Source organism: Neophocaena asiaeorientalis, unplaced genomic scaffold, assembly GCF_003031525.2.
Source record: "Neophocaena asiaeorientalis asiaeorientalis breed wild unplaced genomic scaffold, Neophocaena_asiaeorientalis_V1.1 scaffold476, whole genome shotgun sequence".
In the NCBI taxonomy this organism is placed as follows: domain Eukaryota; kingdom Metazoa; phylum Chordata; class Mammalia; order Artiodactyla; family Phocoenidae; genus Neophocaena; species Neophocaena asiaeorientalis.
The window spans coordinates 5,705,426-5,733,076 of record NW_020172178.1 but is presented as its reverse complement, the minus strand read 5'-3'; the positions used below and the strand labels follow the sequence as shown (position 1 = coordinate 5,733,076).

The 27,651-nt window shown below is 51.4% G+C and overlaps 2 protein-coding genes across 2 annotated transcripts in view; one reads left to right on the top strand and one right to left on the bottom strand.

Moving 5' to 3' along the window:
* The window catches only part of CCDC85C (coiled-coil domain containing 85C), an 83,975-nt gene extending 76,363 nt beyond the window's left edge, over positions 1-7,612 (top strand). The window contains exons 5-7 of the mRNA XM_024757968.1: positions 2,537-2,632; positions 3,486-3,584; positions 4,403-7,612. Of these exons, the coding sequence (XP_024613736.1) occupies positions 2,537-2,632; positions 3,486-3,584; positions 4,403-4,492 (285 nt within the window). The 3' untranslated portion in view covers positions 4,493-7,612. The remainder of the gene's footprint in view (positions 1-2,536; positions 2,633-3,485; positions 3,585-4,402) is intronic.
* A 451-nt stretch (positions 7,613-8,063) lies between these two features.
* On the bottom strand, positions 8,064-27,128 carry CCNK (cyclin K). Its single transcript, XM_024759346.1, has 11 exons — positions 27,000-27,128; positions 22,594-22,842; positions 22,035-22,116; positions 20,414-20,545; positions 16,520-16,625; positions 15,958-16,015; positions 14,821-14,990; positions 13,980-14,251; positions 13,231-13,264; positions 10,338-10,409; positions 8,064-9,041 (listed from the first exon to the last, which is right to left on the bottom strand). Exons 2-11 carry the CDS (start codon positions 22,788-22,790, stop codon positions 8,806-8,808), a joined length of 1,359 nt encoding a protein of 452 aa, XP_024615114.1. The 5' UTR covers positions 22,791-22,842; positions 27,000-27,128; the 3' UTR covers positions 8,064-8,805.
* Positions 27,129-27,651: the final 523 nt, after the last annotated feature.

Here is a 27,651-nt window from a genome sequence, read left to right as displayed (position 1 = left end):
GAGGCTTTTGACAGCTCCCTCGGGGACACTGGTTTCCCTACTGTTTTTTGGTCAGTTGACTATTTTTAAGTGTCCATTTCGGTGGATTTTAGGATCTTCACAGATTTGTGCAGTCATCACAGCAGAACATTTTCATCACCCTGGAAAGAAACGCCGTGCTCCTTAGCAATCCCTCCCTGCAACCCCCCGCCCCCAGCCCCTTGGCAACCACTCATCTACTTTCTGCCTCTCCACATTTGCCTTTTCTGGATATTTCATATAACCCGGAATCATAAAATATGCCATTCTTTGTGGCTGGCTTCTTTCACTTGCACCGCGTTTCTGAGATTCATCCACATTGTAGCACGTGTCAGACCTTCATTGCTTTTTATTGTCAAATTTTATTGTCCACATAAATTTGGACAGAGTTTTATGTGCAACAGCTGTGTGGGTACCTCACATCTTGTGTCGTTCATCAGTTGCTGTGCATTGGTTTGTTTCCATTTTCTGCCTGTTGTGACTCGTGCTTCTCTGAACACCCCTGCACGGGCACGTGTATGGACGCCTGTGTTCAGTGCTCTTGGGAGCACCTCCCCGCTTTTGGCTCCAGCGCTGGAGTCCCACAGACCCGGGGTGGAGGCTCGGCCCCCTCGTTTACTAGCTCTGTGGCCTTGGCAAGTCGTGCAGCCTCTCCTTACTCATCTGTAAAGTGGGAGCATAGAAAGCGTCTGCGCAGAGGGTTGCAATCGGCACTCCGTGGGCTGCTCTGCTCCGAGTGGGCTCTTAGGAAGTCGGGGGGAGGCATCACCGGGCTTTCCAGGCTGTGGTCCTCCCACCATGGCAGGCCTGCAGGGGTGAGCTGGGTTTGGGAAATGCTCTAAAGGTCGCAGTCCTGACCGCCGTTCGGTGGTGGCTTCAGTCGCAGGAAGCTGCGGCTACGCTCGTTAGCACCTGCCGTCCGCTCGGTGGGGTGGCCCGGGAAGCGGTTGGATTGCACGGCCTATCCCGGCCACTGCTGGCCTTTGCTTCAGAATCGGCCCCCTTACAGTGCGGGCGGTCAGGGAGCCCCAGGCGCAGACAGGACCTGAGGCCAGAGGAGCCCAGGGCCAGGCGCCTTCCTGGGCTGTACTTGTGTGCGGTCGCCCCCTGCTGGCCTTTAGTGGGGAGGGCAGCCTTCTGCCTCAGGGTGTGCACCTATGTGTGTGTGACCCGCCCCCCACCTGTCTCCCAGAAGCCGCTTTGGTTTCCCCCGCGTGACACACCCGGCCGGGCAGCCTGGGCCAGAGTTAGGGAAACAGCATCCCAGGCTCTCCATACAGCCTGGGACACAGGGACCCTAGCTGTCATGCAGACAAGGAAACCGAGGTGCAGAGTGGGTCGGGCCTGCCTGGAGAACCCTGCCCAAGCCCAGCTCTGCCGGACATCAAGGCTGTGGGGTCTGGCCTCTGCCTGGAGCCAAGAGCAGGGCGAGCCTGCGAGGCCCTGGGATCAGGTCCAGGCCACGCGGGCCGGTGGGGAGAAAGAAGGCAGAGGAGGGTGGCTGCTGGTGGTGGAAGATTCCAGGCCCCGAGGGTCCCCGCACAGCGTGGCCTGGCTGGGCAGGGTCCCAGGGCGATGACCTCACCAGCCGAGCTCACTGAGTTGGCCTGGTCTATGGAGGGGTCATCGGGGGCCACCGACGGAGAAGGAAACCAAGACTCAGAGACAGGAAGGATGCCCAAGGACGCCAGGGTCTCCCCTTCACGCACTCCCTGGGGTGTTCTTGGTGTTTAATCTCTGCCTTCCGGCATCTGCCGGTTCCCCTCAGGTTCCCTCCCAGCGTCTCCTGACCTCCCGGCTCCTGCTGCCCCGCGGTTGCATCGACCTCCTTGTGTGTGGGCTCCTTCTGTGCGGCCCTGATCCCTTCTTGACCTTGCTCTGGGGCCGGGGTCCCCACTGCAGCCCCAGCCAAAAGCCCTGCCTTCCGCCCCATGGACACCTGGCCAGAAGGAGCTGGCCAGCCGGGGAGAAGCCGGGCAGACAGACACTTGGCTTCCGACACGGGCGGGCAGAGGGCCAGGGAGTGGGTCCCTTCCTCTCCCGGCCTGCCTCCCGGCCCCTCAGGCTGATGCGGGTGGTGGGCACATGGTTGCCAGTTAGGGTGTTGGCAGAACGAGGTGTCACTGTTCCTGGGTGGCCGGACAGAACTGGGAGGGTCAGGGCTGGAAGCCCCAGGAACGCCCTGGGGGGTGGAGGCCGGGGAAGGAGAGAGGCCTTAGGAGGCAGGCCGCCTGGGGCTGGAGCCCAGGTCCTTCGCATCTTCCCAGGTGACCGGCAAAACAGACAGCAGACATTCCCTGCGGGCTGTTTAGAGGAGCCTGCGGGATGTGTGTGGGGAGTCCCGATGCTGCCCCCCTGCCTCACGCCCAGCCTCCTCTCCCCCGTCACCTCCACCCCCATTTCCTCCCGCCTGGGCCCTGGCCCCGCAGACGCAGTGCCCTCTCCCAGCTGCTGGCACACCTGTGGCTGCCACCGGGGAGCCAGCCAGGGCGAGCTGAGACGCACTTCCTTCCCACAGGGCCCGGCCTGCACGGTTCCCGAGCTGTCCCCGCCGCCCTCGGGCGGCTACAGCTCTGCGGGACAGAAGCCCGAGGCTGTCGTACACGCGATGAAGGTGAGGGCCAGGCCCTGCCGCTCCCTTGGGGGCCCCCAGATCCTGCTGCACTTCAGGAGCCTGTGACTTGGACCCCGTGTTTGCCCTCTCTGAGCCTGGGGGAAGCTGAGCGGCAGGGCAGGGACTTTGGTCTCTGGGTGGCCGCGGCTGCCTGGAGCACCGTGGTGTGGGGATTCCGCGGGGTGCTGGGTAGCGGCCAGGGAAGCTGAGGCCTGGGGGAGGTGGGGGAGGGCTGGCACTCCTCAGGGTCGGGGATGGGGGTTGGGGGGTGAGGCTCAGGTCTCCCAGGCCCACTCTCCTGTGCCCAGCTCAGGAACTCCGGGTGTGCCCTGCGGTGCATCTCCCACCACGGCATCCCCATCCCTTCACGTGTATGCGCGCCGTGGATGCAGCGCATGGTCCCCCGGGTGTGAGGCCCGGCACGGCTGCACAGACACGGCACACTTGCGCCTGTGCGGGCGGTGACCGGGACACACCCATGATGTGCGTGAGCCGGGCCGCCCTGAGGCCCAAGTGGGGGTCCGGGGTCGGAGTGAGTCCTCCCGTGTGACAGTGGTCCCCACCCCACCTGTCCTCCCTGCTCCCGCGTGACCTGTCTTCTGCTCTGACCCCGATGCTGACATGGGGTGCTGCTTCCCTCATGCAGCGTCCTCGGTGTTGCTGTACCACGGGGAGAGGATGCGAAGCGGGGAAGGACCACCTGGCCCTTAGGCCTCTTCATGCCCCTGTTCCCTGCACACCACCCCTCCGTCCCGGGACCCCACGGCTCCCCTTTGCAGCCGGGGCTCAGGGCGACCTGCCTGAGGCCTGCCCGGTGGCTTCCGCCCCTGACCCTGGGCCCTGTCCCTTTCAGGTCCTAGAGGTACATGAGAACCTGGACCGGCAGCTCCAGGACAGCTGTGAGGAGGACCTGAGTGAGAAGGAGAAGGCCATCGTCCGAGAAATGTGCAACGTGAGCCTCCTGGGGCCCGGGCCGGGGGTGACCTGGGCGGGCCCTGTGCGGCCATTACTCTCCCAGGAGGGGCCGGTGACCTGGGGGCTGGGAGCAGGTGCTGGGGCTTCGGGAGCCCTGGCCTCTCTTTGTCCGCTTGACTTCCTCCCCCCTCCCGCCTCCCTCCCCAAGAACAGGGTCCCTGATCTCTGGTCTGGCTCGCCCCATTGATCCTGACCCTTGGCCCCTGTCCCCTGATGTCTGTCTGGCTCCCAGCCTCCCAGCATGCTGGCGCCCCTGCTGGCTGCCAGCGCACAGGTGCTGTTCACGGGGGTGCAGGTGGAACCCTCCATTCTGCAGGATGCCCCACCCTGGAGCTAGCTGCCTTGGCTTTTGGAAGCTGGGCTTCTCTGGGTCTTTGGGGAGGCAGAGCGTCATCCCCCGACCTGCCTGGCCAATACGCATGGTCTCCTTGGACTCGTGAGGGAGCCAGCAGGGAAGGTGGATCACGGGGCTGCACCTGGGCCTCGCTTGGGGTGAGGTGTCCCGAATCCCCCTCCTCTGCCGCCTCCTGGGTCTGTAGGCCCCACTGGACAGCCGCGAGGCCAGGTCTGCCCCCAGATGTGACCTGCTCGGGGTGGGAGGTGTGGTTGTGAAGGGTGGACGTGCAAAGACGTACTCTGAGGGTCTCTGGGCCTCACGCGGACTCCGTGTCCCCTCCTGGCCCCATGGCTCTCGGGACGCAGGTGATTCTGAAGAGCGATGGGGCAGTCTGTGCGCACAGGCCCCTGGGCAGGCTTGGGATGGGCCCTCCACTCACAGCTCGCCCCTCCCCACAGGTGGTCTGGAGAAAACTGGGAGATGCCGCCAGCTCCAAGCCCTCCATCCGGCAGCACCTGTCTGGAAACCAGTTCAAAGGGCCTTTGTAGGGCCGTTCCCCTGTGGACGTGGACTGGCCCTGCCTGCGGTCCCCAGACGTGGGCAGGCTCTCGCGCCGAGCCACTGTCTTCTTTTTCCGTGGTGAATTGTACATAGGACGCTGCCTGCTGTGGCCTGGCTGCCGGGGGTGCGACTCCATTTCCCACCTTTCACACACCAGCAAACCGGGAAGACTGTTCCCCGCAGCAGAGCGGCCTGGACAACCTCCTTCCTGCTCTGGGGCCCGGGCTCTGGGCTCCATTGGCGAGAGGCCGAGGCTGCTCAGAGATATCCGGCCCAGGAACCGTGCCGGGCTGTGCCCAGCCTTGGTGGAGGGGCACCTCATCAAGACCTCCATCCCCGGCTGCCACCTGTGCTGGACAGAGGCCGCTGGCAGCTGGACTGATGCATGGGGCACCACTTCTGACCCGCCTGCTGTGGCTTGAACACTGGCTCCATAAGCACTGGGTCCCCAGAGTCGTGGACGAGGAAACTCACCGGCGGCGCTTCCTCTGGCCCCAGGGCCCAGCCTCCCCGCTGCCGGCTCTGCTTGTTTTTAGAGTTCACGCCCCTACCCCTGGCCACACACTCTGCAGTGTCCCCTCACCCTGTCCTAGGCTGTGCCCTATCCTTCTGGATCCCTCCTGCCCAGGGCCCGAGGCACCTCCATTTCTGTGCTTCGCATCATGGGCTATGTGGAGTCTCTGGGCTGGGCCTCTCTCTCTGCATGGGTGGCACTGGGCCGTGGCCGGGCCTCTGCTCAGGAACGGTTGCCCCCGGAGCTTGGACCCCTCTTGGATCACTGTGGGCGGAGTCGCGTGGCCGTAGGTGAAGGAGTTCTGCCCTCCTTGGGAGAAGCCCTGCTTGGCTCTGTTTTCATTTTCCTGTGTGACCCTCAGCAAGTCACTCAGCCTCTCTGGGCCCCTGGTCGGGAAAGGAGGGCTCAGAGGTTCGAGGCCATCGGCTCTAGTCAGCCTGTGTCCTCACTCACAGCACGCGAGCCAACGGGGTCCTCCTGCTGGAGAGGCGGCTGGTGGGTGGGCTGGGAGGGGCGGAGGCCCCAGCTGAGTTCCGCTGCCTCGCTGCCTCCTCTCGGTGGACGGTCACCTCCCTTCCTGAGCCTCAGAGTCCTCCCCTGCAGAGTGGGCAGCCTAAGGTCCTCCTTGCAGGGCTCTGGGGATCAAGTAAGACCTTCAGTGTAAAAGGATCGTGTATAAACTGTAAAGCGAGACATGTAAATTTTAAAGTTTGTGTGCGAGGGCAGTGAGGCCCCGAGGGCGTAAGTGATCAGTGGCGTATCACAAACGAGATCCCAGAGCCTGGGGGGTGGGGACAGGCCGCTGTTGTAACCAGCCCCCGTCCACCTGCTGTCTGCAGTTCCTCCCCCATCGCTGGACTCCAGTGGTCATTAGAGCTCTGTGTGCGGGCGAGCGAAGAGCCCGAGAGGCTGGCTTGGCATCGGACAGGCCTCATTCGAGGCTCGCGCGAGGGATGGGGACCAGGTTGAGGGGACGGACGAGGCTGCCCCGTCCCTCTCCCCAGCGGGGACGCTGAGCCGTCCCCACCGCCTGTCTGCCATCGGCACCCTTGGGTCGACACTCAGGGGAAAGGCCCGCGGCCCTCACTGTGCCCGAGGAGTGCTGAACGGGTGCCGGTGACGGCGTCGGGCACGGTCCTCTTGCCCTGGGTGTTACAGGAAGCTATGGGCTCTCTGGAAGGAGCTGGTCCCTAGGTCATGTGGTGAGATCCCTGTCACTAGGGGTGTGCACTTGGAGCTGGGTGAACATCCTTGGTCACGTTCTGGGTGACTTCTGCCCGGGTGGGCAGTCAGCTGGAGGGCAGAGGCCCCCTCCCGGGTCTTGGAGTCCAAAGAACCATGGAGCAGCTCGAGGGGGGTCTGGGTCTCTTGGGTGGGAGCCACATCTGAGAACCTGTGTGTCACGTCTGGGTCAGGCTAGCTTGGCCACCGCTGAAAATAAGCAATAAGTCAGGTGTCCTGGTGACTGCAGGTCTCCTGCAAACTGACCCAGGGAAGAACAGCCTCCAAGGGACCTTTCCCTGCCAGAGGGAGGTGACCCTGTCCCCTAGTGCTGCGGTGGCGTCCGGGGAGTGGGTCAGGCGTTCCCTCCAGAAGCAGCCTCCCGCCCGCCATGAAGGCAGGCAGCACCAGCCGGTGCCGACGTCTCCTTCCTGCCCCTGCCTGTGTCCCGGAGCCAGCACTGCATGGGAATGGCTTTTGAGGACAGAATCGTACCTGTGATGGCATCTCTTTTAACGTAAGCTGTCGAAAAGCCTGCAGCGCCTCTGCGCGCCCCACGCCGGCCTGGGGCCCAGCTGCAGCGGGAGCCCACGGCTGGGAGGAGGGTCCTGGGGGCCAGCTCGGGGTGAGTCCCTGCTCTGCCACTAGCAGGGAGTGCGTAGGGGGTGACACTGGCGAACCTCCCATCTGGAGCCTCAGCTCAGAGAGCTCGTGGTGGGGTGTAGCTGAACCTGATGTCCTTTCATAAACACACTGTTTCTAGCGCCCGAAGCCCCGTGTGCCACCTGTGCTGTGGCTTCCTTTCCCGCTGTGATGGATGTCGCCCTTCCATCCATCCCAGGTGGCCGAGCCCATCCTGGAGTCGGAATCCACTGAGCACATTTTTATCCAAAAGTTATTAGCCACACATCAGTGTTGTTTAAAGAGAAAAAAGTGACCTTTTCTTTTTTCTTGAAAACTTGAGAGGAAACAATACATACTACTGACTTTTTTTTTTTAAGAAACAAAGGAAATGCATGACTGCAGAGCGGGAGAGGTGTATATTTTTCATAACGTGGGGGAAGTACTTGTGCTGCTCTCTGGGGATGGGCGGACCGCCTGGCCCCTGGCCCCAGGCCGGCAGCCGCGCTCTATCTACCTTCTGTCGGATGTGACCGCCCGAGTACTGGGGCCGCCCCCTCCCCAGCTCTGGGCAGAGCTGGGAGCCCTGGACTCCTGTGCCCGTTTCTACCTTCTATTGAACCACTTTGATTTGGGGAGAGAAAAAAAAAATTAGAACTTTTTGATAGTGTGGTAAAAACATTGATTTGAACTATTTTAGTAAAAGGAGTAACAGAGAAGATTGTGATAGTGTATACTTTGCGTTAGATAAATAAAGGCTCTTCGCAAGCCTCCGTGGTGGGTACGCAGTGCTCATTTGTTTTGGGTGAGGGGGCCCCTCAGGGCGGATGGTGGGGGCTGCTGACTGCTGCTCCATGGCCTCTAGTCATAGGCCAGAAGTGCAAAGCATTTCAAATCCAAACCCTGGTCTAACCCAGGGCCCTGTCTATTGGAGGGACACTGACAGTTCCAAACCAGCTTGAAATTCAACTGCTTCCTCCCAAGAAAGTCCATGCAGGCACTGGACGTGGGAGGCTGCCCCATGAGGGTACTGCCCGGGGAGGGGCTTGGGTCTGGCCGGTGGCCAGGCCTCTCCTGGGCAGCGTTCCTCCACTGCCTGCTGCTTGGCCCCCAGGGTCCAGAAGAAGATCTGCTTCTGGGCTGCAAACCCAGGGGCTGCTAAGGCTTGGAGCCCCACCTCGTGCCCGTAACAAACAAAGGCGTCATTTCAGAACTGATTTTATTTGGGTAACTGACTGAAGGAGTCTCATTTGTAACCAAGATGGAATTCACAGTATGTTGTTACATTCACACTTAAAAAATATATCTCTATGTACAGGAATCTGCAAATTGATGTAAACATACATTACTTCCAAGTACATTTCTCCCCTTCTTCCTGGAGGAAAAAGAATAGAGCCATCCAGCAAGTCAACCCCTTCAAAATAACTTAAACGCAAAGGATGTAAGTATCTCTAAATCAAAAATGTGGTTCAACTGACCTACACGTGTCATGGGAGAGAACATCATGGAATGACAGCAATGACAACAGCTTGACTTCAGATGGAACCGGACTATTTAAAATGGAGTTTCCAGGAAAAATAGGCACTGATTTCTAGAAGGAAATTCACTCCTTACTGAAGCTATTTATTGAGCCAATATGGCTGGTTAACATTCTCACTAGTGTAAAGTAACTCAGCGCAGGACTCGCGGACGACGCTGGTTGAGACCAAACGCACAGTCGGGTCACAACCGGCTCTGCCTGGGCTCCAGTGAGAGCTGCTGTCCCCACTCCCCAGATGTGGAGGACCACCCCAATTTCATCTTGGGGGTCCGGTCCATTTCTTCCCATACTACAACTGTGTAGCATTATACAAGGTACCCTGCGGCTTACCCACTTAAACTACTTTTCAAGTTAATTAGAAAAACTTCTCTTTAAAAAACAAAGGAAGAAAGAAGGGCGCCAGGTTACCTCATCCAGGCTGCCCGCCCCAGCCCCCCGACTGGAGGCATGCCAGGTGGCGGGATGGGCGGGGGCACAGGCGGCTGCCCTCCAGGGGGCACAGCTGGAGGCGGGTAGCTAGCCGGTGGCAGGCCCAGGCCTGGAGGAGTATGGGGGATCTGGACTTTGGGGAGGTCGCCGGCTTCCACGGGGCCTGGCGGCTCAGCCTCGCCCAAGGCGGCTGCGAGGGGTGGCTTCCGGTCTGCAGAAGGGAGACAGGCCACTGCGAGCTCTGGGACGGCTCCCGGCAGGGCACCCCCGGGGGCTGTGCGTGTAGGGGGGGGAATCCACCAACTCCCTCGGGGCAGGGAAGCCCCCCCACCACCCTGACAGCTCACGGCCACCCCGGGGGTTCCTGGCCCTGTCACAGCACCGTGGCCGTCTTCCAGAGGAGCGGCAAGCAGCTGTCACCTTCATGGCCAGACAGCACGGCCTGCGCCCGTGTCCCGAAGCCAGCGGCTCATGTGCTGTCACGCAGGCCCTGCACCTTGCCTCCAGCCACTCTGGGTGTTCCCTCCCCGCTCCCCAGCGCACCAGGCACGGGCAGTCCGGGGGGCGCACGGAGTCCCTTCCGCCCAGACCCCCAGCCCTCTTTCTAGTACAAACGTGCGCGGGGCCCCTTCCTTCTGCCCGTCTTGCCTCCAGAGGCTGTGAGCCCAGGGCCAGGACGCAGCACCGTCTGTGGGCGGCACTGGCATTTGGCAGGACGCCTGAGAGGTGGTCACACGAGTGACGTGGCGTTAAACACACGCCGGGACGGCCTCCGACACACCAACGGCCCACGTGAGCGGCATTCCGGCCCGTGCCCTGTGTGGCGGGGGCACCGCTCCCCGCCCCGGCTCCCTGGCGGCCGGCAGCTGACCGGGAGAGCTGAAGCCCCCAGAAGCTCAGAAGTCGCTGGAGTATCTCCCACCTTCTGGCACACACACCCTAACTCCTGCCTTCTCCAGTTGGACCCTTCACCTTCCGAAGTGTCGCCACAGCTGAAGAACGAAAGTTCTTTACCACTTTTCTCCTCTATTCTCAATGATGCTGAGGCGGCGTCCCAGCTCACTGTGTGCCTGTGAAGGCCTTTTCACTCTATTCTCCACATGACTCCATGAACAACTGCTTCCTCTCTAAAGGGTACTGAGAAGACGCCCTGCCAACGGGAAGCCGATGCGAGGGCCTGGAGTCTAAGGTCAACAGCGATCTGCCCAGATCTCGACAATGTTCCTAAGTTGGCAGGGCTTTGTTTGCCTAAAACTGATTCTAAAGTCATTTGTCCTCCACCATTTCTGGATGTGAGAGGTCAGAGAATATTCAGATATACTTAGAATTCACATCCTCAAGCTATCTGGTTGTAAAAAAACCAATTTTTTGAAAAATCCTAGGTCATTAACGTCTCTCTAAATTTCTGAAATTCCTCCATAAATCCTCCCCAGGATTTCCCAAGTGTGCCCTTCAAAAAGGCAGCGAGCAAAGCTGGCCCTCCCAGCTGCCTGCAGGCAGCACTCACCTGGAGGTGGATGGGCTGGAGGCAATGGAGGGTGAGGGGGCTCAATTTTGGGAATTTTAGGTGGTGGTGGTTCTGAAAAGAAAAAGTAGATTAAAAAGCTACTCTTCATATAGAATAAGTATGTCAGAGACAGCGAGAGAGGAGAAAAAGAAAAATGCACTGTTAAGGAATTTTCTGGGGGAAAAGGCTGATATGACCAAGGCTTTAAGGGAAGCTGAGGAAGGCACCAGCTAAACCATCCTTTTAAAAGAACAAAACAAATGAAACAAATACATCCCCCCTCCAGCTCCTGCCACCCCACGCCTCTCGCCTCCTTCCGAAAGTAAAAACCCTCTCGCTTCTTACAGCCCGCCAGCCCATTTTCCACCTCTGCCCAACTTCCTCCTGACCACTTAAGACGAGCCCTCCAATGACACGAGAGCAGCAGACTGCATCTCAGTTACCAAGTGGTACCCGTCAGGGTCCTCACTAACACGCAGAGCACAGAGAAAGGCCCCAAGTGCTCCCAGGAGAAGCCGGCACCTTTTAACTCTTGTCTAGGCACACTTAAGTTTGTTTTCCCTCTCACAAATGTTTACTCCTAGTGATAGCAGCACACCTGAACTGGCGTCGGTAGAGACCTGGAGGCTGGCGAATGGACAGAAAAGCAAGGTAGTTGGGACCGCTTGGGGCAGAGGACAGAGCCCATCCTTTAGGGTCGAGCAGCTGCATGTAACCAGCATCCTCAGTGACAATCCTAAGTCGCCAAGACAGGCTACGCCACATCCAGCATCTTCCGCTCGTGGCGGCAGCGAGTGTGCGCACACTACCGAGAAAGAACGCCATCTGTTCGCCTGCACGGTTTGGTTCTTTCTTCCTGAAACTCACTTTATTCTGGCTCGTACGCTGCTCTGCCCTGCTTCTGCTCTGGCACTGCTCAACGTTCTTGGCTTCCTGTGTCCCAGACACAGGCTGAATTCAAGGTCCAGGGACATCCCTCTCTCTGTTCTCTTCCTCAGAGACCAAATCCCCCGTCTCTAGGCAGAGGAGCTGCAGATCTATGCCTCTGCCCTCCATCTCTCCTCCCAAACCGCGGAGCAGGCTCCTGGGCCCCGTCCCGAGACCGAGCAGCCCACCCCTCTCACGCAGGCGCCCCCCTCCAGCCCCTCCCACAGATGGCTGAGCTGAGGTCATCTAGGTCAGTGCTGTCCGACAGAAATATAAGGAGAGCCACACAGGCAATTTTACATCTTCTAGTAGCCATGCTGCAAAGTACAAAGAGGTGAAATTAATTTTAATACGGTCTTTGATTCAACCTGGTATTATCAAGAATTTTGTCATCTTAATGTGGAATCAATGTAGAAGTTTATTAATGAGATTTTTAATGTTCTTTTCTCTAACTCTTAGAGATCGGTGTGTCTTCCGCACTGAGGGCACGTGGTGTTTTTGGAGTAGGCCACATGTCAAGCGCTCACCAGCCCTCTGCAACCCAGAGCACAGTGGGGTCCTGCTTCCAGGCCCCGAGACACCCCCGACACCAGGTCTCCCTCCGGGGCTCGCAGGCTCCTCCCCATTCCCCACCCTCTCGCCATAACTGCTGCCAGGGGAACTCTCTCTACAGTGAACTCAGACCGTGCCATTCTCCTGCTCAAACGCCTCCACTGGCTCCTCTGCCTATGCAGAATCCACCCTCCACCAGGTGGGCGCTATCACCTGCTTCTAGCACATTTTCAGTCCTAGCAAAAGCTACTCCTTTTTAACCCTTCACAGTCCAGTAAGACTCCCCTCTCTGTTATCTCCCAAATTCTCCACCCCACTGTTCCCTCTGCTCCTCTGCCTGAAGGCTCCACCCTGTCAGTCCGTGTTGCTCAAGGCAAGTCCCCCTCCAAGGCCACCCGGGCTCGTTTCTGCCTCTTGAAGACACAGCGCCAGCTCAGCTGACCCAGCATCCATGCGGCACGGAGTGCAGCCCCCTCTTCTGCGTCTCGCACTTACTGTTTGCCCATCTGGAGCTAAAAAAATCTCCCCTGTAATGAACTCATCATCCCCACAAAGATCCTGAGAAAAAGGAGCTTTACTGTAACTTGAAGATCTCACAATAGTTCAGTAAATAATTCACTGGGTTCCTACCTGGAACTAAGTGACAGAGAAACAGAAATGAGTAAACATGGTCTGTGCCAGCACAGGGTTCAGTACTACAGGCTGACCCGGAGACAAAACACTTCTGGTTTTCTCCTCTGTGATCTTGCAGGTTTTGCTCACACTTTGTTAGTTTCCAATACAGAAACAAATTAATCAACTCTGGGCTCCACAAATATGGGGGAAAAACGTGTTTAAAAGAAGCCTGCCCCCCGTAAGCAGCAGGGCAGCATGCCTACCGCGGCTCCGATCCTTTCTACCCATCGCTCTGCTGCTGGCTGCTCAGTCTGGGGGTGCCCGGGGCCCTTCACTCTGTCGACTGTGGTGGGCTTAACTAACCTCCAAAAATAAATGTTGCTGCAGCAGTTCGCCTACTTTCCTAACTATATTTTGATAGACAGTCGGCCCTTCGCATCCGTGGACAGGGAGGGTGGACTATGAAACCCAAGCAAGCATCTGCGGGTTCTGGCATCCAAGGTGGGTCCTGGAGCCAATTGCCCGTGGATACCAAGGGATGACTTATGTTACCAAGCACATTTTTATTGCCACTAACTTTTTTTTTTCTGTGTTGATACTGTTAAAGTACAATCCAAAAATATACAGTCAGGGAATACACAGAGAAGACAACGCAGCTAGCGTAAAGTTTTTGATGGGCTCTAACGTTAAATTTTAAGGCCAATCTAAATCTGAAAGGAAACAACTTTTGACTAAGAATTTAAAGTCTTGATAAACAACATATAGAACTAAAAAACGAAACACAAGAATATAAAATTACCTGATGCTTTGCTCTCTTCTTTGGGAGAAACAACCTGTTACAAAAGAAAATACACAACTGTTAATCAGGGCCCTAAATGCAGTGAGGAAAAACTGATCATTCAGGCACTGAACGAATCACAGCCAGAACGTGGACTCAGACAAAAATTAATTTTGGCTTGAACTTGCAGAGCAAACCATGGCACCTAACAGATCATTTCTGCCTCCTTCCTCTTCCCCTTTCAAATCAGACAGCAGGCAGAATTACTAACTTTTCTGACTAGTGAGTTCTGAGCACTAAGTTTCACGCCCTCCATCGAGCTGTCTTAACCGTGGTGAGGGTGCTTGCTGACCGCCCCTATCCCGTGGGGCTTCCTTGGGGTCTGTGTCACAACGTACGGCTTTCTCCACTGGCGCAGCTGCTACCATGGGGAGAAACTTACAAATACCCCCGTGTCGTTTAAAGACGTGGGAGACACCTATTCCGGCAGTCGGTGTGCAGATGTGGAAACTACACCCGGGCACGTTTTGGGGCCCTGACACAGGCAGCAGCGGCTGGAGGAGGACAGAGCCATCCTGGCTCCAAAAGGTACCTCTCCTCTGACCACGCCAGCTGTCAGTCTGCTTGTGGTCATACAGGCAGACGGGGAGGTGCATCGTGTCACTCCCTGCTTCTGGTGTTCCGTGTGCTGCCTCGGAAAGGGGCACACACACAGGTGGGGTGTCGCCACGGGAAGCCGGCCGCACCCAGCGCCAATCTGGCGCACTCACCACGGCGCGCTTCGCCTGCCGGGGGGGACTAGGCTGCGGGGACGGTTTCTTGGGCTGCTGGGCCGGTGGTGGTGGCTGCGGCTGGGCTGGCTGCTGCGAGTCCTTCTGCGGGGGCTGGGGCGGCTCGGGGCCTGGAGGCGGCTGTGACTGCGGCGCTGGCGGCGCTGACGGCGTGGGCTGGAGAGACGGGGGCTGCTGTAGCTGGTGGGGCGCGTGATGAGGCATCTGTTGTTTCCCTTGTGAGTAAAGATCCAGGATCTGGTGGCAGATGTCTAAATGATAGGAAACAATTACATTTGCCACAAACTGATATTTTAAATAAAATTCTACCTAGAAAAAAACATACTCCCATTTCCCTTGCAGGTGCGATTCCCCAACAAGGGCCAATATGTGGCTATCATATTTGTAATTCACCAATCCCTGGTGTGCACAGCACTGGTGTGCATTTTTAGTTCGCCAAAACTATGTGTTTGGATAGAATGAACATTACAGTAGAGAATTTAATTAAAGAATAGTTTGGGGCTTCCCCGGTGGTGCAGTGGTTGAGAGTCCGCCTGCCGATGCAGGGGACACGGGTTCGTGCCCCGGTCCGGGAGGATCCCACATGCCGCGGAGTGGCTGGGCCCGTGAGCCATGGCCGCTGAGCCTGTGCGTCCGGAGCCTGTGCTCCGCAACGGGAGAGGCCACAACAGTGAGAGGCCCGCGTAACACAAAAAAAAAAAAAAAAGAATAGTTTGCATGGACTTGTTTGGGAGAATCCATTCTCGGGACTCATTCTTCCTCACAGGGAAGAATGATCTGAATGTGGAACACCCTGCAGAAAGCTCAGCACGCCCCGTACCTTCCAAAACATCCACAGGGACGTCTTGCACAAACTGCTCCCACCATCTCCGGTACATGGGTTTGGAGGTCCATTCCTGTATTTCAAATTTGCACAAACGTCCCGCAAGATACATCACTGCCACTGCTATGATCTCTGGTTCCCACTGTAGTGACAAGGTCGTGCAGAGACTAGTTCAACAAGAAAAAGAGGTGACTTGACTTGGATGAGCAAACATTTATGATTAACCCAATGCATGGAGATTAGATGCCATATCTAAATGTCAGTTTGCTTATTTTTCCCTATACATGATCAAATAAAGTATTATAAAGAAGCAAGTTTTTAGTCTTCTAAATGTACCGAGATAAGTTACTTTAACCATAGCTACTAATTTGTTCCTTAAAAAATCAGAATTCCAGCACATTCAAAAATTGCTATGTCGGGCTTCCCTGGTGGCGCAGTGGTTGAGAGTCCGCCTGCCGATGCAGGGGACGCGGGTTTGTGCCCCGGTCCAGGAAGATCCCACATGCCGCGGAGCGGCTGGGCCCGTGAGCCATGGCCGCTGGGCCTGTGCGTCCGGAGCCTGTGCTCTGCAACGGGAGAGGCCACAACAGTGAGAGGCCCGCGTACCGCAAAAAAAAAAAAAATTGCTATGTCATGAAATACAAATGAAAATGCTTAAGTTCTTCAAACGGCTGGAACCCTAGCACTGAACCATCTCCTTACATGATGGCAACTCCACTTGCGGGCATTCTGTTCCCTATCCAGCACCTCCTTAGATCTCTCAGCTCCAAGAACATCAAGGCTCTAAAACCACTACAAGGAAGTATAAAGTTGCAAATATATAGTTTGCAATTTTGCAAAACGAAATGGATTTAAGTATATACTTGTCAAAATTCTCTGGTGTATTGTTCAGGACTCATGTTTCAAACCGGTGATAAGATTTCACCATCCTATACCACCGTGATGTGGCAGGGTATCCCCTCTGCCGGGAAGCAGGTGACCTGGACTTTAACTCCAAGTCTGCCGTTAACTGGCTCCTTAAGCTGGGGCAAGTCAGTTTCCTGACTACAAAATAAGGGGTTTGGATTAGATGACACGTAAAGTCCCTACCTATTTTAAAACACCATAATTAAACCAACATTTGAACCCATGTACCTGTCGTTTACGAATGTCCAAGCCATTTGAACCAACTTTTGAATTTTGTTTTTATCACCTAGAAACGGGGAAGAAAAGGCAAATTAGTAATAGAAAGGAAAAAAAAAAAAGAAGAATGAATGAGAAGCAACAAGTACTTATTTAAAGCCTACTGTGTGCTTAGCACCACCCCCAATACACAGCAAAGAGCTTCTGCCTGGGAAACAAGGACAAATGAGTGGGGGCCCAAGTCCCACCTCTGTTCTCTTTCTGCATGACCTACACTGAACCACCATTTATGGGAAACCTGGCTCCAAGCCTGATTTTATTAGGCTATTTAAAAAATCCTTACTCATTTTCCTGCCTCACATCACTTGGCAACTGGATGACAGAATCTGTTTATACATAAAAGGAAACAGCGTTAACAGCTATAATATTGAATTGTCTGGCAAGCTATGGCCTAGGTACTTCACACACTGAACTTTCTGCTGTCCTCTTTTGAGAAGCGTAATCTGGGTATCATCAAATTATTATAAAGATCTGATTTCAGAATGAAAAAGTTCTCTTGACTTTTTTTTCTTACCTTTGAGCTGTTTCGCATACTTGAGTAGGAATTGGTACGGATGTTCCACCTGTAAATCAAACTTTATGGTCTGTAGTAAGATTCTCTCCAGAACCATTACTTCTTCCTAAAAATGAAATAACAAATGTTGAGACAGTAATTTCAATCACACGTCAGAAACAGCATTAAAAAAGGGAGCTTTCCTTTTATTCTCTCTTCAAGTTATATTTTAGCAACTATTTTTCATTCCTTTTCTCCTCTCTCCCACTCAGGCCTTTAACATGCTCACAGACAATGATAAATTCTGAAAAGAACTAAAAGTAGGAAGACAAAACAATGAGTTAATTTTTAAAACCTACTTGAAACAAAGTAAACATTCTTAGAAATGTTATTATTTTCCATACAGATGAGCCCCCTTTACAAAATAGACCTTTACTTTACAGATACTTTAGTGTCCTTCCAGACCTCCATTAAAAAAATGCAATCTTCCAGGCATTTACATTGAAAATTTTAAGCAAGAAAGATTATGACAGTGGCAGCTTCATGCAAACCTGGACAGTGAATTTTGTGTGTGCGTGTCTGTGTGTGAGAGAGAGAGACAGAGAGAGACAGAGAGAGAGAGAGAGAGAATGGTGGAACATCATTTTTGTGTTTTAATCATTCATCTACCTGAAACAAGGTATCCCAATGTCATTTACTAAGTAAATTATCATTTTCTCTTCTATTAAGCCACATCCTGAACTGTCTATACACACACACACACATGCGCATACACACACAATCTTTTCTGTTCACTGCTCTGTTTGTCTACTTCTGTACCAGGATCAGAGATTTAACATTTGGAAGGGACAGTTCAATGATTATTCCTCTTTTAAAAACCTTTCTTGTTTTAGCCATGTTCCCCCCACAACCTGCATTTTAATATCATTTTATTTAGTATCATTCTAGGAAAAATGAAAGCTACTGATGTTCTGATTGGGAACTCACTGAATTTACAGAATAATTTAGGGAAATGGGCATTTTAAACTACACTGAATCTTCCTATCAAAAATTTATTTATGAAAATCTTCTTTTCAGTCCTTCAGTAGTTTTAAAGCCTCCCCGCCCCAACATGGTTTCCACAAATTTATTATAAGGTTTATTCCTGGATATATTATTTTACTGCTGCTACTGTAAATGGAATCTCTTCTCTTATTATGCTTTCTAACGTCCATAAACAACTTCTTGAATTCAACCTCTGTAGAGCCTGACTGTCCGAGCACTTACAATTTTACTTGATTGTGAAATACAATTAAGATGCTCTGTGTGGCAAGAACAATTACAATCACTTGTTTGAGTCCAAGAAGAAAGGGCCTTGGAGAGACTGACAATCTCATCATTAACAGCTGCATAAACCCGTTAACTCTGGGAAGAGAAGCCATGTAGATAACTGGCTTTCAGGTTAAAGTATGGCATCACACTTCACAGAATGTAGAGATGATTCTACCATGAGTGTTATTCCAAACGGCAGGGCAAGGTGAATGTCTTTCCACCCTTGTTTCCCAAGTGTTCTCTCAGGAAAGCTTTTTAAAATCTTAAGGTTTTCACACAGTATCAAAAAAAATCCCACTATCACTGGCCCCCCACCCCACTTTTGTCACCACCTGTTTCCCAGAAGTTTCAACATATCCCTTAAATTTAGAAACAATCTTTTACCAAGTGTCCAGACTGTAGCCCATATGGTATTACGAGACAGCCGAAGGCCTGGCCTCCCTTTGTGTTTCAAATACTCAATTAATGGAATAATTATAGGTCTGTGTGCCAACATGACTCCTCAGTGAACTTTCCCTCAGCCCCACACTTCCTGTCTGGAGCACCTGTCTAGGTTCCCAGATCGAATGCCCTCACCGCACCTTTCAACAACTTTTATAGCATTTATCACAACTCATAATCAGGTAGCTGGCTATCTGAATATTTGATTAAAATCTGCCCCACCACTCGACTGTAAAATCCACGAGAGCAAGAGCCAGGCCTGCTTTGCCACCTGTTCATGTCTAGTGGCTAATGCAGAGCCTGGAACAAATATCTGTTGAACACACGAGAAATGAATCAACAGGGAGAAACCACAGAGTTAGGGCACAGCCAAGGAAGACCAAAAAGCTGCACGATTCAGGACCGTATTTCTTCTAATTGCTTATATCGCCGCCTCCCCCCAAACTTCCCTCCTCTCCTCTCCGGCGAGGAAAATGTCTTCCACAATGTCCTCACCGCTCCCAGATCCAGGGTTCCTTCCTTTGGCCCCGACACCCAGTCACGCCTGGGGAGACTGCACATGAGAGAGGGGAGGGCGGGCTGCAAAGCCCCTCTGCCCACCTGAGTCAGGCTGGCCTGGCTTAAAAGCCTCATTAGCATGGCTGTTGCCCTCTTCCTGACTTCTGGGCCCTGGAGCTGCAGAACTTCTGCCTCACTGTGCCTGGCCGGGATCTCGGTTTCCTGACGTACTGGTACAGTGGGTAAAGGCTGAAAGCAGAAGGGGACTCCTCCAGAGGCGCCCTGGACAGAACACGCCAGCTGCTGCCACGTGCCCCTGCCCTGCGATGCTTCCAGATCTTTGCGACTCCTTCTGGGCAACCACAGCTCATCAGCCACAAGGTCCCTCTGCCCCTGTGACCAAGACCTGACTAAAGCACAACACATTCCTACAACTGTCTCCCTGCTGTGTGAAAATCAAAAACCCACAGGCACTGGAAATGTTATCTGATGCTACGTTACTTTTATAAAAGTACATTTTGGACCACTGTTAGTATGAATTCCTCATGGGCTCACATTTTTATAAACAGGTGAATGGATTTATAAAATAAGTTCAAGGGACAGAGTTATCCACACTGACAGTACTTACAAATCACAACCACAGTATGTGCAAAAGCATTCTGGGCCTGTTACCTCCTGGAAGGCACACACGTTGTAGACACACACACAGATTCTGCTGGGTGGGGGAGGCCGACTACCGTGGGAGGCAGTACCAGCTGACTAGGAAAAACAGGGCTGTGGACGTGCTGAACGGCATCGTCTGGCTTAGTTTTGCTCTAACTGTGATTCTGAGTTTCTCCCCACATCCTCAGTTTGTCATTTATTCAACAAGTACCTGTTGAATGCCTACTCTATCCAGCCACTGCACTAGGTATCAGGCAAAACAGACAGGGTCTTAGCTCTCACAGATCTACAATTGAGAAGAGGAATGTTCTTTGTGTGATTATCTGGTCAAGATCTATCCAATTATGAGCTGTGACAAACATTATGAAGGCTAATTCGCAAGTGCTATAAGGGTTACAATGGGGGGACCTTGACAAGAACAGGGGAGGAGGAAAGCTGCCACCGACCCGAAAGTGGTCTCTTTAGAACATAATAAAATCATGTATACAATTATTTTACCACCATTTCCTGACATTAGCAGGGGTTGTGGGGAAGGGACAGGATGGACAGTATATCAACCTGGGTGTCTGCAAATGTTAATACCTTCCACCACTCTTGGGAAGCAAAAGACACACAGCACACGTAGACACACTTGTACATCCAGCATCTGTACATTCTGTCTTCCCAGAAGCCAGCTGGAGATGAACCCAAGAAGCCAAACTGCTTCTGGGCCTAGGAGTGCTAAGGGCCATGAGAGAACTTTGCTCACACATGTTCTATGTGCTACTGCCCCTAACGGGCTCACAACCCAGCGTGGCACATTAGCAGATGCTACCTAAGTGTAGGCTACGTTATCTTCCCTCCTTTCTCACAGAAGCAAGGAAGAATACCTTCTGCATAAGTCCTCTTAGGGACACAGGGGGCTGGCAGATACAGGGCCACGGCTGTTGTCAACACAAGGAACTCTATCATAATGCTGTTGTGAGGAATCAAGGCCTGAAGGCAGGAAGTTATGAGTCTTACCTTTGGGTCATCTCCAAACTGGCCAAATTGTACATCATTTAATAAACTACGAGCTGTTTTGATGATATCTTTACATTTTTTTGGTGTTTCTTCTACTTTCCCAGCCAGAAAGAGACAACAAGCTCCTGTCACCTAAAAGGAAGACAAAAGCTCCTGAGACCCTGTTATCAAAGCTCACACAGAAACAGAAAAAGCATTTTGGGCCTTCACAACAAACTGGGCTCCCTCACTCTCCTGCCGGCTTCTTTCTCATTTGCAAACACCTGGACACTCTAAAATCTTGAAGGAAATGTCACATACAAATACTCCACCCGCCCCGCCATTTGGCTTCATAAATTATTTTAAATTTAGTTTTCTGAATAAAATGTCATGTAAACAAAGTAGCCACCAAAAAGGGAAAAAAGTCACAGAAACAAATTTTCTTTTCACATTGCAATCTTAAAGACACTGACTCCCTGACTGGTGCACCCAAATGCATGTCCTCTGGAATTCGCCTCTGCACCACTGCCCACGCTTTCTTTTTCCTTCCTCATGCTGCCTGGCTCCTGATCCAGTTCCTACTCCACTGCGATCTTCTCACTGCTTTACCTTCAGCTTTTCTTTGCCCGCTCGCTCCAGTCTCTCCTACATGCCCCTCCCTTCACAGAATCCTGACCACGTTAGACATCAGTGAGATCCTGTGCCGGGGTACAAAGCGGATCCGGACACGGTCTCCTTCCCCTAGAACGTCACAAATTAATGAGGAAGATGTGTACAAAACTAAGTAAAATCTTAGCAAAAGGAAGACCCCCAGCAGACTAACTTCCTGTTACATCTAATTCTTCTTCTTCATGAAACCCTTCCATCACTTCAGTTTCCCTACTGAAGCCACAGTTCCCTAGTCTGGTGTTCAAGGCCCACTATGGTCTGGTTCAGTCTACCGTAGCACGCAGGGTCCCAGCGTGCCCTTCCCGCCGCCGGGCCTCCCGGCTGCCGGGCACGCCTCCGCTTTCTGTAGGGCTGCTGCTCTGTCCCGTCTCAGCACGGTAAGTCCTACTTACAGTCAAGGCTGAACCCAGTGCTGGCACCTCCTCCCCAGCATTTTCCTCGATCCCTCTATGATGTAGTTAATCTCTCCCTTGAATGCTACAGCCTTCCTTCTGTACCTCTCCTATGGCCTCACTCTCTACAGTGTGTTTTGTACCTGTCATACCATATACCCTGGACTGAAAGCTACTTGAGGCAGACTCTCGCACAGAGCATAAGACAGTCCATGTCTTAAAGAGTAACTGAAGAATAGCGGATATGGCATAAAGAACTACTATGCAGTCTTGGCCTTTGTTGGGTCTCAACTGTAAGGCCAATTGTATCTTGGGAAAAGTAACAAGGAAGCAAATTTTCACACTAAGTACAATATGATTATGGTTCATATTGGACTAAATAAAAAACTTAAAAATACTTTAATACAGTTAATTGGGAAAAAAACAAATTTTAGGCTGTTTTTGTTTATACATAATATGTACCATACAAAAATAAATACTTTCTGGAAAATAAAATAAAAAGAGAGACTACAATCTGTCCACTAAACTGTGTGGAAATAATAACATGTGATAGAAAATTATAATAAAATTCAAACACTTACATATCTTGGGAATTGCTTGAAGGAATGAAACATATAGAAGCGATGAAAATAAATTATTCCAGTTGCCAGGGTATCATAGTGTCTGTTGTTCTGGTTAAGGGTTTTAGCCAAGAAGTTTTACAGGTTACGTCTTAGTTAAATGTGGAAAAAACAATAAAGACAAACAATAACAACAAGAGCAGTGGGAAAGCAAACACTATCAGTGGCAAAGCAGGTGAATGGGAATCTCCGGGTGTCGGAATTCTGGTACAAGCTGAAGTCTATGCTTTAATAAGGCAGGGCTTCACTATCCTTTAGAAATACTTCAACTGAGGTCAATGGGTGCTATTTTCCATCCTGGTGGCCACCTGCTCAAAGGCTAATTCTACACATTTAAATGATAAAAAGGAAACAGAAAATCCCTGAAGAGCCAAGCAAATCTGAAGTAACATTTAAATAAGAAAGCTAATTAAGAGCTGCTTTAGTCAGGGATGTTACTTGGTCTTTTGTCTATAGCATTTAATTTAATTTGTGGTGGTGGTGGGGAGTCTGTCTATCATAGATCCCAGAATCAGGATACAGTCCCAAACGTGTGCCCACATCAAAGATGAACCGAGCCCCTTCTCGGCGGTAGCGGGCCTCAGTGGCCGGATCGAGTCCTTCTAGTTGAGATGGTGTATGAGCCAAGTCTTTTTTATCCCAGTACCAACATGGTTTTGTGTGGTCCAGGTTTGCTGAGGTTACTGAAGGGCTTGAATTTTCTTTATTCTCCTTCATTTATTGAAGTAGACTTGTTCTTTCCAACAGACTTTCTGAAAATGTTAGAATCCTAAAAGAAAGAGAAGCAGTAATGTTGGAAAGGGATACCTCACGTTAAATAATCCCAATCATTATAAACAGTCTACGATCACAGATTTGTACTTGATAAAAATTTTTCAATAGAAGAAGCACTACTGATTGGTAGTTAGAAGCCCAGGCGTACCTCCAAACACAAATTTAACACTTAAGTGACTCACAGTACGATAAATCCCAAATTTCATCGCTTAAAAGGAGCTTCTCTGTCTCATTTCCTTCTGCCTTTTTTCACTAGGCCCACCTCCCTTATGCTGGTCTAGATTCTGTTCTTCAGTAAAACCCAGGTTGGTCCTAACCCCCTCAAAAGATTTATCCTCCAAAATTATCCATTTCTTCCATCCAGCATCCAGTCAAAATTTTCCCTTTTTTAGTTTACTTGATTTCATTTAGGTACTTTCACTTAGAAAAGCCACCAGACTGGATGAATTCATATCTGCACAAGCCACTGAACTGAGCAATGTAGATCGGGTGTGGGTGCAGTGATCTGGGGAGAAAGGATGGAGGGAGGTAGTCCACAAGGGAAAGAAGGAGTTCCTTCAAATTTTTCTTGCTTTCTCATCCTCTTCTCTTTCATTCAGAATGAAGAGATTCTCTAAAAGCTGTATGCTGAGAAAAGAAAACAAAAAATAAGTACTCTCACCTAGAGGCCATTATAATATGGAAATTGTTTGTAAACTGGATCAGAGAACAGACATTTTCATACAGGGCAGCAAAAGGGTTCTAAAAGAGGTAGCTAGAACCAGGTTGGTCTGGTTCAGCAAGAAAATAGCAGTTCGGCAGCCAGGCTCTGGGCCAGGGCCATCAGTTAATCCGGAAGCCTAACTTCTCCTGTGTGCTGCCACATTTCTGGTGGGAAAGGTGACATGCAGGGCTGACCGCTCTCCTCCTTGCACCTGGGAGCTCTAAAGAGAAACGTTCCCTCCAACAGGAAGAATTAAGTACTACCTGGAGAAAAGTAATCTTCTTGAACTAATTTACACTCCGTGTGACTGAACTGGGCAACGGGTGGGGGCTGGGGGAGACCGGTTAACTAAAGCCTCAGTGTGTATGAAGAGTTCCCAATGAGATGCTCAGTAAGAGTATGAAGAGCTGGGAGTTAGATGTCATACTAGATCTATTTTCTCACCTATCAGATTGGCAAAAAGTCCAAAAGTTTGACAATATACTCTGTTGGCAAGGCCAGGGAGAAGCAGGTAATCTCTTATGTCGCTGGTGGGAGTACAAAGCGGAACCACTCTCACAGAGGGGAATTTGGCAATATCTAACAAAATTACATACACATTTGCTCCTTGATTTAGCAATTCCACTTCTAAGTATTTACTCTGAAAATAAGATCACAAATATGAAACAACAAGTGCACAAGATCATTCAAAGTATTGTTTATAACAGCAAAAACTGTAAACAACGTGAAAGTCCATTAGGGCACTGGTTGAATAATATGGTATATTAACACAAATGCGTACCACGTAGCTATTAAAAAAGACTGAGAAAGATCTTTAAGTACTTGTATAAAGAAATTCCCAGGATCAGCAAGGTGCAAGAAAGCATACATAGCTATGTTAGTATCTAAGTAAGAAAAGCAGGGAAATACAAAGTAGAAATACCTATTCTTTTTTTCTTTTTTTTTGTGGTACGCGGGCCTCTCACTGTTGTGGCCTCTCCCATTGCGGAGCACAGGCTCCGGACGCGCAAGCTCAGCGGCCATGGCTCATGGGCCCAGCCACTCCGCGGCATGTGGGATCTTCCCGGACCGGGTCACGAACCCATGTCCCCTACATCGGCAGGCAGACTCTCAACCACTGTGCCACCAGGGAAGCCCCACAACTGAGTTTTGATAAATTTAATAATTCCTGGCAAATTTACATCTTGTTAGTTTTGGTCTATAATTTCAGCCTTTAAGAACTCTTGAATCCTGAGTGCCATCTAACATACTGGCTAACTATCACTACAGGTTTTGAGTGCATTTATTAATTTGAGAAGCATGCCTCATATATTTAAAGTTGGTAATTAAAAAAAAAAAAGTGCTAACCAGAGTAAGGGCAAGGCCAGAGCCCTGCAACTTATCTCTAAAGGCCTCTCTTCAGGTTGACATCAACCCATTAATCAACATTTGGGGTTTGGTAATTTGAATGGACATATATCCATCTAACTAGACCTTACCCAGTATACTTCTCTCTTGTGTCTATTAGGATAGGAAGAGGGATTATGTTCAGTGTCCTAAGGAAATCTAAATAGACTCATGTCTAGCAATCCCCCATCCACCACCAGTCTAGTAAACTTATAACAAAAGAAAACATGATGTGTGTCACCTGGTTTTCTTAAACTGAAGCTCTGTTGGTTTGAGGGTATGAGCCCTTTTCCCCAAGTACTTAGAAGCTCTCTTCTTGTTGTCCCAACAAGACTCTAAAACAGATTACTAATAAGCTCTAGCATCCAAAGCCACATAATTGCTCTCTGCAAAAACTGACACATTTATCAGACTCCAATCTTCTATCATTAACTGCACTTTTAAGATTCCTCAAAACCTATGAACAATAATTTCACAATCTTATCTGCATGTATTTTGGTATATCATTTATTTGACCCTGAAAATAGAATTAGATGTAATCCAATTAGATATTCTTTATAATCTCCTCAATTACCTTGAACTTAATCATTCTTGATTTTGTCTTGACCTAGTTTTAGAGACAACAAAACATTTTTCCTTCTAGATACTTAGCAAACTCTCATTGCTTTCAAATATAATCTCCTGAAACGAACAATTTTTTTTGTAAGCCAAAACTATGACCATTGTTTTTCTTTATGACGTTCAATTTTAGAAATGGCATTTAAGATTTAACGATCTCATTAGCAATTAAAATGTTTCTTTATTGCTTGTTGGTGTAAACTACGTTTTCAAAATGGAACAAATGTTTAACATGCTTTATACAAGAATCAACTAATGTTTCTCAGCAAAGCATCAAAAGATAATCAAAAGGAGACAAAAGTAAAAAAAAAACAAAACTAAAATTAGACACCAACGGTAGTCACTCTGAAAAAATAAAGCAATCCTGGATAACTATTACATTCATAGTCAAGATTATTTAACAAGCAGGCATCTAAGAACACTAAGAATCTTAACCAAATGTCTATCAATACCGCAACTATTACCATCATCCATCCATTCATTCAGCAATGAAGACAGTTTACTATCTGTCAGGCAGGGCTCTAGGTGCTGAGGATATAAAGCTCCTTCGTGGAGCTTTCATTCTAGCAACATCATTCATACAAACCTTAATCAGCGCCAGAATTGCAAGGCAGTGTGCTAGGTATCTTTAACGATACACAAGAGATACACAAGCATTATCAAGTTTCCCTTAAAAACATAAAACAGGCCATCTTCAACTAAATGCTGTGAGAAGCCGTTCCTAACGTCAGAATATTTAGCGAAAGCTCCGTTTGACTGGCAAGCCAAATTTCGGGAGCGCTACCGACCATGCTTTGTGCGGGGAATAGTCTGAGAGCTTTTAGATATCCTCTTGCCTTACGCCTCAACCTTCTAAAGAACAATTCCTCTAGTAACAAACCAAACAACCCAGGAGAGGGTCGGTAAGCGTGATGTGTCGGCAAAAACGAAACTAACCGCGGAAGTGCCTTTTCCTCATTCCTAGTCCCACCCTTGTTACACGGGTCTTCAGATTCCGAAGTCAGAGTACCCCAGATGTGGAACGATACCCAAAGTCTCAGGCGTTACCAAGGTTGGGACCGACACACTGCGAAATAACCGGAAAGACGTGGGTAGTCTTCGGTTGTACCGCTGAGTGTGTGCGCGCCTAAGACCCCTGCCCTTTCTCCCCACCTTCCAGAAAGTCCCCGAACCCTAACCGCCCTTCACTTGGAGCGTCGCTACCTGCTCTACGGTCCGCGCCGGCCTCCCTGACCCGCTCCTGCGCCTCAGACCCTCTCCCGGAGCGCGTCTCGCGGCCCCGCCGTCGCCCGCTAACTTCGATCTGCACCCGGGGGGTAGCGGAGGGTGGCGGAATCCGGAAAGAGCGACTCCGCCAGTGGATGGAGGCAGGTGGCCATACCCTAATCCGACCTCCAGGTACGCGGGACTTGAGTGGCGCTGCCCGCGGTCCGTCGGTCACTCACCCCTCGCCTCAGGCAAGCCCCTTAGCAACGTCTCTCCTTGTTGACTGCGGCCATCTTGGACGTGGAATGTCGGGGAATCTACGTCATCGCGCTGCGTCCGGGACTGGAAATAAGCGACCGGAGGGACGCCTGTCAACCAATGAGAAGAAAGTAGAGCTCTCAAACGTGGAACGAGCCGCCAGTCTTCTCCTGGCCCCTCCCCGCGGGTCAGGGGTCGCTGCGTGAGGGAGGAGGAGCCCACCAGAGGGCCCATCCCGTCGGAGAGAGGGAATTCGGAAGCAACCGAACCTGCTAACGGAACTTGGGCGCGAGAGGCGGGGCTCGGGGTGCCGGTCTTCCAATTAACGCCCGGGCATGGGCTCAGCCCAGTTCCCTCCCGTCGTCACTCTGCTGCTTAGGCGAGGACGGTGTGGCTCTCACGTTCCTCTCTCCAAACCTCAGGTGCCCTTGGGGGTGCTCGGGGACTAGCCCCTGCTTCTCTCCCTCACTTTCCAGTTATAAAAACAGTCGTTGAAAATAGGTCATGTTTCTTCCCACGCGCCCTGGCTATCTTCCCCACGCTCCGTGCCCTACTAGGGAGAAGAATTCAGTGCTTTGGAGTTTGTCATTCCAGCATCAAACTCTTCCTCCTCGTGGCTCCAGCCTGGCGATG

What these genes read in the sequence shown, in the direction of transcription:
- CCNK (XM_024759346.1), bottom strand. Translation starts at nt 22,790, where the DNA reads ATGAAGGAGAATAAAGAAAATTCAAGCCCTTCAGTAACCTCAGCAAAC. An exon ending in TGGACATTCGTAAACGACAG is followed by an intron (nt 14,991 to 15,957) that starts GTACATGGGTTC and finishes TTGTTGAACTAG; the next exon opens with TCTCTGCACGACCTTGTCAC. An exon ending in AGAAGAGAGCAAAGCATCAG is followed by an intron (nt 10,410 to 13,230) that starts GTAATTTTATAT and finishes TTTTCTTTTCAG; the next exon opens with AACCACCACCACCTAAAATT.